At 52.8% G+C, this 10,783-nt stretch overlaps 4 protein-coding genes across 4 annotated transcripts; 1 reads left to right on the top strand and 3 right to left on the bottom strand.

Annotated features, from left to right (window-relative positions):
• Positions 1–242: 242 nt before the first annotated feature.
• On the bottom strand, positions 243–2,367 carry HD553DRAFT_369064 (cornichon protein-domain-containing protein; the record flags this gene model as incomplete). The annotated part of the gene is made up of 6 exons (XM_046184144.1): positions 1,964–2,367; positions 1,696–1,757; positions 1,537–1,605; positions 1,336–1,448; positions 1,084–1,229; positions 243–328 (listed from the first exon to the last, which is right to left on the bottom strand). The coding sequence occupies exons 1-6, from the start codon at positions 1,974–1,976 to the stop codon at positions 243–245; spliced, it is 489 nt and encodes a 162-aa protein (XP_046037782.1). The 5' UTR covers positions 1,977–2,367.
• Positions 2,088–4,111, bottom strand: HD553DRAFT_308882 (carbon-nitrogen hydrolase). The gene is made up of 7 exons (XM_046179600.1): positions 3,910–4,111; positions 3,781–3,830; positions 3,256–3,692; positions 3,102–3,167; positions 2,931–3,021; positions 2,625–2,851; positions 2,088–2,552 (listed from the first exon to the last, which is right to left on the bottom strand). Exons 1-7 carry the CDS (start codon positions 3,994–3,996, stop codon positions 2,434–2,436), a joined length of 1,077 nt encoding a protein of 358 aa, XP_046037781.1. The 5' UTR covers positions 3,997–4,111; the 3' UTR covers positions 2,088–2,433.
• Positions 4,112–7,526: 3,415 nt separating this feature from the next.
• HD553DRAFT_270248 (ubiquitin-conjugating enzyme/RWD-like protein) lies at positions 7,527–8,294 on the bottom strand (the record flags this gene model as incomplete). Its single annotated transcript, XM_046177654.1, has 3 exons — positions 7,527–7,611; positions 7,733–8,006; positions 8,126–8,294. Coding segments are annotated over 3 exons (528 nt in total), but the record flags the coding sequence as incomplete, so codon positions are not given.
• A 394-nt stretch (positions 8,295–8,688) lies between these two features.
• On the top strand, positions 8,689–10,781 carry HD553DRAFT_282856 (WD40-repeat-containing domain protein). Its single transcript, XM_046178168.1, has 4 exons — positions 8,689–8,796; positions 8,883–9,445; positions 9,536–10,046; positions 10,120–10,781. The coding sequence occupies exons 1-4, from the start codon at positions 8,739–8,741 to the stop codon at positions 10,563–10,565; spliced, it is 1,578 nt and encodes a 525-aa protein (XP_046037779.1). The 5' UTR covers positions 8,689–8,738; the 3' UTR covers positions 10,566–10,781.
• The last annotated feature ends 2 nt before the right edge of the window (positions 10,782–10,783 follow it).

The raw sequence follows: 10,783 nt of genomic DNA, 5'->3' as shown, positions 1-10,783 counted from the left end.
TCAGGGAAAGGGGCCTTTGAGAAGTGTTGATTACAACTCGGCTTCAGCGGATCACCTTCAAAAAATCGCAAAGAGGGGTTGCAAGTTTGGATCAAACCCATCAGAAGCGCCAGGTTCACAACGACTGCCTTCTACCTCTAACGGCCTCTGGAGAGAAGATCTGGGTAGATGTTCCAAGAGGTCTTTGATCGAAATGTGGTGGTGGACACCCTCATCGCGAATCCTATCCTCGATTGATCACCTCAATCGTCCATCTTGAGACCGAAGAGGTCCAGATCGTTCATCTTGCAATCATCCAGAGGCAAAACGGTAGCGCGACCAGCTTTCACTGCACATGTCCAGAAGGCCTGGATCGAGGAGAAATCGATTCGCTGTTCCGGTATGAATGGCGTAGATGCATGCGATAAGCAATCAGCATGTTCCTTGAAACAAGGGATAGTAGTAGTTGAACTTCTCGTTCACTCGCGGCAAGATCTTGCACCGTAATTTGACATGCTTCACCCCTTCGCTGCTCAATCTTTGTATCTACCGCGTCGATCTACGTTACGCCAAACTTCCTACATTCAGTTCCAAGGAAACAGCAACAGACATAAGATGTATCTGGCGCCGATTCCATTGGCTTCTACTCGTAGGCGTCTGAGCAAGCGTTCTGTTTCTGTGATGATCTTTGCCTGCTACTGGCCTCATTGCGTAGGAGACAGTGAGACCCGGTCATACCCGAGTTTGCGCATCATTCCATTCTATAATCGAACCAAACACATTCTCTCTTCTTCATCCCTCCATGGGGCTCAGACGGAAAGACCTAGGCCCTCTTGTTTCGCCTCCGCTTCGGATTCGAATCCGTGTATATATGTTCCCTCGTCCAACTCCTCCATCTCCCTCGAGCTCTTCGTCCGGCCGGCTCGGTCCTCCCTGACGGGACTTCACCTCCTGATCCTCATCGTACCCAACCTGAACTTCTCATCCCTTATTCTAGAACGACAACAACGTACGACGAAGAAGATTTCGGAGAGCGCGATCGATCAGCCAAAAGAATCTTCAATCGGACGCTCATCAGGGACAGACTAGTAAGCCGTGACTTACCAGAGATCAAAGCCAAGATCATCCTGTACAGGTAATAGAAGAACGAGACCAAGTAGAGTCCGAGCTTGATGAAGCATTCCTTCTTGTGACCCGAGAGCGTCCGGAAGATCTCGGTCGCGTCGTACATGTGGTTCTTGGTCAAGATCCTGCGTTTGCGGGCAGTAATCGATGCAAGAAGGAGAAGGAGATATCAAGCGTCGTCAGCTCGGACATGCGGATCTGAAAGAGGAGAAAAGACGGGGCATGACGCACTTGTTGACGTTGTATCCGACCAGAGGAGCGTTGACCAGGAACGATATCCATTGTCCGGTCAACAAGAAGCAGAGCGTGAGAAAGGCGTGGGCGAGCATCTCGGGGAGGACGAACTGTCGATAGCACAAAAGCGGGATGAGATGTATGATACAGGTGTCAGTATGGATCTGCGAGACTGGAGCTGAGGTGGTAGAAACTAACGGTATTGAGCTTGTTACACAGGTCGATAGGGTTGATGTAATCACACTCGAGGTCGGAGAACATGATGATCTGCAAGCATATTCGAGCCGAAGAAGATGCGCGAGTCGACCATCAACACGGTACTGCTGTAGAACTCGAGGCAGAGGACAGGGGACTGACAAAGAAGACCATGGAGAACAAGAGCGCGGCCGCCATAAAGACGGCAAAGAGGAACAACCAGGCTGTCGTGTTCGATCATGTCGTTCCAGGTCGAGGGTTTGGTGCCAGTCCGGAATCGTACATCAAGCAAAGTAGTTCGTTGCATCACGATAAAGGCGATAAGGTGTATGAACATAAAGCCAGGGAGTAGAGAGGAAGAAGAGTAGGCTGGATCAGCACATGTAGACCCAAGATGAGGCTCCATTGCTCGCGTGAGCTCGGTTCTCACCTTCACCACCCATTTTTGCTGTCTATTTCGCTATGCTTTCTGTCTTCTTGCTTGAAGGGTCCAATTAGGGATCGAGCGGTGTAGATTCTAGTACTATATGACTATATGATGGGATGACCGATTTCTCAAGGAGGGTATGGTTCAACTTGAACGAGCATATTCACTTCGACAGCGGGCATCATCGTCGTCATTCCCCAGGAGGAGAAGGGGGGCGCGAAGCTGATCGGTGTGCGAAGAGTCTCAGGTCAGAGCGAGACGAGGCTGGCGTCGAAATCTATCGTCTAGGAAAAGAAGCTAGGTCCCTTAGGGGCGGAGTTAGGCGTTTCTACGTTCACTAGGCTGCCCAGCCAGCCACGTCTTTGACATATGACAAGCGGGACATGTCCGGTACAAGCCGCCATTCGTGTCTTGGAGGCCGTCATTCCGTATGAGTCCTTAGTCGTCGAGGTGCGCGGGCGGGACTAGAGCTCTCAATTGACCAGCGCGAACATGACTCCTTCCTCCTTGCTTCCCATCGCTTCGATCAGGTCGATTCCACTTGGCGAGGACGTGATACTCATCACGCAGGAAGTGCCCACGAAAGTGGTCCCTATCCGGTTCGCAAAATCATGATGTTTAGCACGTGCACCTTGCAAGCCGTTTTTGTTTCCCTCCGACTTACCTCTTTCGGTGCCTACCCGGTTGCATGCGACGAACACCACATCCTTCCCAGGCTGGACATCCTTGAGACCGTCAGGCGTATATGTTGGGGTGGGATCGTGCAAGGGCATCAACCTGTGCGCCCAGTAATTGAGGGTAGACATTTCCGGCCCGTCTTGCGTTTCTTCAGTCTTTGCGGATGAAGGCGCGTCTAATGGAGGTTCGCCTGGAGGTTCTAACCAATTCATCCTGTATGAACCATCAATCGAGGTCAGGATGAGCTTTCCTATACGGTATTGCAAGGCAAGGTCAGGTGTCAAAGGCTCACGGTACGACTAGCAAGTCGGCCCTAGTCTTCCGGACAAAGTTGCCCAGTTCGTATGCATCAAATGGGGCCAAGAAGTCTTTCGGGTTCATATCTATGTGTCATACGTATCTGTCAGCTTGCGTTTTAACTAAGAGGTATGAATCAGGGGATTGGGAGAAAAGTTCAACTTGCCCATGCATATTCCGATTACTGTTCGACCCAAAGGTTCAGGTAGGTCTAGCACTTTGAAGCCATCGCCTGTCAACAAGAAAGCCGATTCCATCAGTTCTGATCTTCGACCTGTGCGATGGAATCCCAGAAGAGGAAGACGTGGATATGGGCTCACCTTCCTTGGCCCATGTCTTGTCTGTATCGAACAAAAAGCTCTTGCGGTACGTATCGTAGACGGTGCCTTGCGGCGACACAATGACAGCAGAGTTGTAAGCCACGATTCCTTCCTCCTCTCCGTCACCTATTGTCGAGCCTGTTTGTCCTCCCTGTCGTGCTACCCCTGCGGTCTGCTCCGTGGTCTCTCCATCGTCATCTTCATCCTCCACGTCGTCGTCTTCCGTGGTATCCATCCCGGCTGATACATGACTCTTCTCTGGATACCCAGCGACGACCCAACATGCGCATCTTCTCGCCAGTTCACTACTGAGCGTAGCTGTCGGCCCTGTCCTCGGATTCTCCAGTACGCTGGCGATCTCGGAGGACGATTTGTACATGTACCCCGTCAGGCACATTTCGGGGAGGACGAGCAGGTCGATCTTGTTTGGTTGGATTCTATAGGTATTGAGAGTTGATACGGGGATGAAGAGTGAGCTTGGACAATTCCTGTGGGCAAGCCTCGCATACGATCGACAGGACTGACCGGCTCGTCAGCTCTCGTATCCGTTTAGCATTCCCCTCGACATCCCCGAGCTACCATGTCCCAACAAGATCAGAAGTTCAGCTCGATATTGACGATCATGGCACTGTAGTGGATGACCGGCTACTTTACCTTTGGGTCGAACTGCACGCACGCTACCGTCAACGGCTTTCTTCGGTAGCCCGGTGCGGGTCGGGTCGAGCTCGAGCTGCTGGACATGGATCGTGATTGCGGTCGTAGGCGTGAGATGGAGGAGAGGCGAGGCAGGCGGGAATGTGGGCTTAATGCAGACAGTATGGTAGACGAGCTATCTGATGGTATCGACTTGTTGCTGTTTAGCTTACTTGGGCTGGCGCTGGAGAGCGATCTGAGCTTTGCTTTTCCTTCTCATTCGGTCCCATCGACTTGGTGATCGGTCGATCCCCGCCGCGTCGGTCAAGTCCGAATGACGATGACGAGCCGTTTCATAGCGAACAAGGTTATCGTTTCAAGACGAAACGACTAGACAACCATGCGGACATTTTAGATTGCGATGAAGTATTTCCATGCTTTTCCACGTTGGAACCCATATGTAAGCTCAGTTCCCAATCTCCCGTTCATCTTGTGCTATTTCTACCAAGCTTCGGACCACACCTTACTAATCAATCACGAGATCACGATTCATGTCGAAACACCGCTATAATTGTGATCGCCTGGCGCGTTAGTGCCGGGCAGGGTTCAGTGATCATCGTCAGATGTGCAGCGGTCTGACACTGATTCCCTGACCGGTAGTTAAATTCGGTGCAAGCTCGATAGGTCACACAATCCTTTGCGCCTGGAAGCTTTTCGCATGCCGTTATCACTTAACAGGCGAGTCACGATAGGGCAAAACTACAAAAACGCTCTAGGAATCGAATGGATCGTGCTCTACTCTGTTCTGGCGGAGAGGGATTACCCAAGGCGAAGGGACACGCAGTCTTTGAGATGGTCCGAGATCAAGATCTTTGCAATACGTGTTACGTTGGAAGGACGTGAAACAAAGACATAACTCGATTGCCGCTATGCCACTTGCTGACCTATGTCTGCGACACCCAAGAGCAGGTCTCTATAGCGGTCAGAGCGGGAATCGAGACGAGAACGAACCACATGACGGCGAGGGCGAGCGTGATTGGGATTCAAAATCCGGTGGATTTTGATCTCGACATGGTGATGGCTACGTTTCGCTAATTCCAGAACTGAACACGTCCGCATGCAACCCAGAGCAAGCCATGACCTGAGTATCACGTCAAGGCCTGGGCTGATTAGTGGAAGAAAGTTAGCGATCATGTTCCGGTCGGAACATGACAACACTTCCTACAGGGGCGTTCATGCTGAGACGAAACAGCGAGCGAAATATCTTATCGCTGAGAAGGTGTCCTGCCCCACGGGGACCTCATTGCATAGCCACAAGGCTACTAAACGTTGCCTGTGGAATCCAGCTCTGAGCTTATACAAAATCATCAAAACCGGATTTTGCTGGAATGATGGTCCTCAGGACGACAGTTCCGAGGTAGCCTTCCGACTGGCCATTCGGAACATGAAAGATGCGTCTATATGAACTATGCGCTTTGCGTCACATGGCGAACGACCGGGCTTACAATCAGATTCATTCGAAATCCAACACGGTGTATACTGGGCTATATCGCTAGAGCCTGAGTAGACCACGGATATACAGTGAGTATATCGTGAGCATTTAACCGTATCACCGCAACAATGTAATATAGTCTTTGCTTTGCGCTGTGTAGCACACTCAAACATCATTAAGGGGCGTCCGATCCTGAAGTCATACTTGTCATCATGGATGGACAAAACGACCACAACCACGATCATAACAAGCAAAGATGGTACAAGGTCAAGGACTTGAAGGACGACCTCAAAGATCAACTAAAAACCTTGCCATACCCCATTTGACCTTGTAATAGTCTGTCCTTGGCAGTAGAGGGCCTCATCTTGCTCTGCCAGACTAAGCATCCGGATCTGCAGGAATGCAACAATTGTCATGTTGTACACTGATCATCCGAGAATTACAGTCGTGACTCTCCAGAGTACATGCCGGACAAGGAGGAGATTGAGATGAGGAGGATTTGGCATGCAGGAGAGCTAGTATAGCGAAGGGTCAAGCTCATCAAGCTGCAAGGAGCACAGGAACATCCAGGGATGTCTATCGACTCTGGATACTATCATTGAAGTCAAGAGCACCCTTTTCCAACCCTTGAGGAACTACAACAGGTGGTAATCCTTTTGACCCGCAAACAGGACGAGGCGGCGGCTCAGGTGACACGAGCAGACGAGTTGGAGGTCCTGATCCAGCAGGCTCAAGCGGACCTTTCTCATAAGCAGGCTCAGCTGGACCTGGCCGAGCGAATGAACCAGAATCTTCAATGCCAGGCAGTGGATCAGGCCGCTGAATCAGAGCGATCGAAACAGGCCGAGATTCAGCAGCTGCAGAATGTCATCATTGGGCTGTGAGAGCAGGTTACCGAATTGAGTAAAGTCATAGGGGTCAAGGATGATCTGCTGCAATCCCGACATGACGAGATCAAGCGATTGCGAACGCTAAAAACGTCAGCCTTGAAGGTGGGTCTGCTCGCAATGTGGATCCATGTTGGCAAAGTCGAGATGGCTGACTTTACAGCTTGTGATTGCAGGTTGATAGTAAATAGGGTTTATCGAAACGAAGCGCGTGAACCTTTCATGCGTCAGAGTGACTGTAGTAGTACGACTGAGGAAGTACAACGGGAAGTAAGGTATCACATATGTATCTACAAGCGGTGAAGCACAACAACGGGATATCAAACACGTATATAGACAGCAGGGTCAAAGGATACAACCAGAATCTTTTCCTAAACTGATTCTCAAAAAAGATCTCATCAGACCGCCTGCATCCCAGTCCCTTCTTCCGCCACGGCTCTATTCGCTCGTCTCTCCACCCTTCCCGTACCCGCGTCGAGTGCGATCTCGCCGCCTCGACCTTCTTGACCCGTCGCGACTCCTCCAGCTCCAGGAGCTAATCCAGGCTCTTGGGTCGGTCCAGCGTTCGCCCCTGTCCTGACACCGTTTCTACGAGGATGAACGTGTCCACCACCTCCCCGAGCAACGTTTCGGTTCGCATGGGCATTGGGTGCACGTCGGAGCCGTTTGACCGCTTCGAGCGTCCCGGCTCCCGCTCCTGCACGAGTTCCTGCTTTAATCCCGGACTTGCCGAACAAAATTGATCCCAAGGTAGTCCAGACTTTCTTGAAGTACTTCCCAAGCTTTCCCCCGAGAACGAAGACGACGAGCATCCCCACGACCCAGATGAACGTATCCAGCACCAAGAGCGAGTCTAGCGTGTCCGGGAGGTTGTAAGCCCGGAGCGTTGGAGCGGGGATGAGTAGTAGACGGACGATGTGAAGGTAGAGCTTGATCGGGGATGGAATGAGAGGGGATGAGAGAGTCGGATGAAGCAGCGCTCGGAAGATTGGGTTGAGGGCCGGAAAGTCAACTGGGGTAGGCGGGGTGGTCGGGGTGACCTCCGACTGGGCTGCGGACGATGGCGAGGGCTGGGACTCTTGCTTTTCGGCTTGATTTCCGCCAGTTCCAACATCCTCCTGACCAGCCGATTCCATGCTGATGGCCTCTTCCTTCCCAACCTCCTCTTCGCCCACCTTCTCGTCTACCGCCTTGGTCCCTTTCACCTCGCCCTCCTCCCCGACCGACCCCGCAGTTTCGACCTGCTTTGGCTCCTCTTCCTTCTTGCTTTTCAAAGCTTCCTCGTGGTCTCTCATGATATCCCGGTTGGAGCGGGCACAAGTCGGACAGACGTACGCTCCCGAGCTATGGCAGCGGAAAAGAGGTAATTGGAGAAGGGTGTCGAAAGGAAAGGTCGAGACAAAGCAGAGTACGTAGAATCAGCCATCGGTTGCTCCGGAAGTCGGCCCACATTGCCGAAACTCACATCCCAGCCAACCTTCTCCTCTCCTCTCCTCCCACTTTCAGACCCCCATAGCCCGACTCGGCCTCGGGCCCCGTCGCATTCCAGAATCCACCCAAGCCCACGACGACGGTCCTGATCCCCCAGATCGGTCTCCATGATGACGTATGGAAACTCGTGACGCCATCGATGCAGATGTTCTTTTGCGTCTCGAACCTCCCCGAATGGGTCAGGATCTGGATGTCTGGTGGGGAGAGAGGGTAGGTGGGAGGGAGGATCACGCGGGCGTGGTAGATTCCTGCGAACATGGTTGCGCAAGACACAGCGGGATGAGCAAAGAAAAGGATCAGATATGCAGAGATATCAGCCTTGAGAAGCGATAATGACCTCGCCGTTGATCGTCAATCGGGAGCATACCTCCTTGATAATCGCTACCCTCCGCACCCTTCATCGTAACGTGCCAATCGAACAGATCATCCTCCAAGGGTGCGGCCACGAAATCCTCTGGAGGATCCAGGAGAAACTCTTTATGTTCCTGCAAGATCCTCTTGATAGCCGTCGAGCGGGTGTTGGCCTTGGGTGGCATGATGGTCGGCGAGCTTGGTACGGAAAGGCCGTAACTGATGAATAGCTGATTGTGGCGAGCGTCGATCGACTGATGATGTGGAAGCTCGATACAGGCCACAGGAGATTGCCGTTTTCGATATTTTGACTGTCACGACCTGTGCTTGAAGAGTTGGACTCCTGTTATATTTCTCCCTTTGTATGTGTAACTCTTTGAACAAGTCATTCGACAACCACACACTCTGGCACTGTGCACTCTATCAAAGGGCGGAGGTTGCTCCGAGGAACCACGCACCTTGATTTGCTTCCGAATGCTTCCGCCCGTTCCCCCTTCGGCGCGGTCGGGGCCACCTCATCATCAGATCATCATCAAGAGCCTCGACACACAATTGCATGGTCGTACTCGTCGACAAGCATGACAAGGTCATGGTCACACAATCTAGCATCAGTCAGTCAGGGAATCGCAATGGCAGAACCAAGATCACCGGTCAGGGAACCAGAAGTTGTCTTTTACGACGCGCCTTGTGAGCTATCCCTGCGAGCTCAATATATGACATGCTGCGACCGCGACATGCTTGGCTGACTACGACCGTTGACCCGAACTTTTCAGTTCAACTGTATGGACTGGGTTTCAGCAACTCTTCCTCGCATCCTTCAAGAGCTGCTGTGACCTCGTTCATCCCGACATCAAGCTCGAACAAGATTCAGATCATCGACCGACGAGCTTACGACCAGGACTATGAAGACGAGGACGATGATGATCGGGCCAACTACGGTTACAACAGCAGCAACAATAACAACAAAAAGCCTCAAGCGAAGCCGGATTACAACCTCCTCGCACAAGCTTCTCATCCTTTCCCACCTACCCGGGTCACTTGGGAACCTCGACCTGCCACAAACTCCTCGTCATCTTCTTCCCGGCTGACAAACACCGGCACAGGGGAAAGACAGACGGAACTCTTAGCTACTACCGGGGATGCACTCAGAGTGTGGGAAGTCGAGACTTCAATGGACGGGTGGGCGGAGCCGAACGACGTGGGGGACGGGGGTAGCGAGGATGACGAGGATGGAGATCGATTCGGATATCGACGGGATAGGGATCGGGCAAGGGTCGGGTATGGTGGAAGGCAAGGGGAAAAGGTCAGGTTGAGGGAGAGGAGCAAGTTGACCAATGTGAGTCTTATAGAGGTATCGCGTGGCATGTTAATTCCCTCCTGACCATTCACTGACCTGTTGATTAAACATACTTCCCCCGGCCCACAGGGCAAGGTTCCCGCCAATCAAGTCCCTCCGCTCACCTCCTTCTCATGGTCCGACCACTCTCCCAACCTCCTCGTAACCTCGTCCATAGACACCACCTGCACCCTCTGGGATATCCACACCTCCACTGCCCTGACCCAACTTATCGCTCACGACCGAGCCGTCCATGACGTCTCCTTCCTTCCCCACTCATCCGACGTATTCGTCAGCGTCGGTTCCGACGGGTCTCTCCGAGCGTTCGACCTGAGGGCTTTGGAACATTCGACCATCTTGTACGAGGATCCCGGGAACAAACCGTTGATGCGGGTAGAATTTGGGAAGAAGGAACAGCATTACTTGGGGGTGTTTGGGATGGGAGAAGAGGCGGTGCAAGTTTTGGATATGAGGAGTCCCGGGGTGCCCGTCGTAGAGCTAAGGGGGCACAAGAAGGGGAGAGACGGGGCAGTGAACGCGATCGCTTGGGGATGTGAGGGCAGAGCGAGTACGGGGGGTGCCGGGTGGCTGGCGAGTTGTGGTGAGTCGTCGGCTCATGGCTCACGAGTGGCAGATCGAGCGGAAAAAAGAGGCTGATCATATGTTCGACTCAGGCGACGACGCTCAGGTCTTGTTGTACGACTGTACGCAACCCTTGCCTTACCCTCAATCATCTTCCAACCCTTCTTCCGCCGCTTCCTCGCCTGCCAATTTCACCCCTCCTCCTCCTGCAGCGGGACAAGGCAAATCGGGCACGGCCCCAGGGAAATCTTCCTCTTCCACTCATCTCTATCCTACGAAATCCGGAGCGAGCACGCCAGGCGCGGGCCAGAGCCGGACAACGTCCCGAGGCGGGACCTCATCATCCACCCAACCCGCCGTTGTACCCAAACGGTACCCCGTGAGGGCGTGGAACAACCAGCTGGACGGGTTCTTGTCCTCGTCCCAGGTCGGGAGCGCCGAGTTGAACAACCTCGCGTGGGGTTGTGAGGGGCAGAACGGGCAGGGCGTCTGGTTGGGAGTTGTCGGAGGGAGGCGGTTGAGTTGTTTGAGGTTCTGATCCGTTCATGTGGAAGGGATGGGGTTTCGACCCGTTTGGGATTCGGCTGTCGTGTTCATAGTCATACAGTAGTCGTGTACGGTTTTGGGAGTTGTGGGGTCCGAGATCATGCATGGATCAGAAGAGAACATGTTACCGATGACGTAGCGATCGACCGTTATCAACGACGATTTGCATCCGCTCAACCTCGCTCTCCTTGGCGTTCGTCTGCGCGAATT

The sequence above is a fragment of the Filobasidium floriforme genome (genome assembly GCF_021052385.1).
Source record: "Filobasidium floriforme strain CBS 6241 chromosome Unknown HD553scaffold_7, whole genome shotgun sequence".
NCBI lineage: Eukaryota > Fungi > Basidiomycota > Tremellomycetes > Filobasidiales > Filobasidiaceae > Filobasidium > Filobasidium floriforme.
This window is presented reverse-complemented; position numbering and strand designations above follow the sequence as displayed.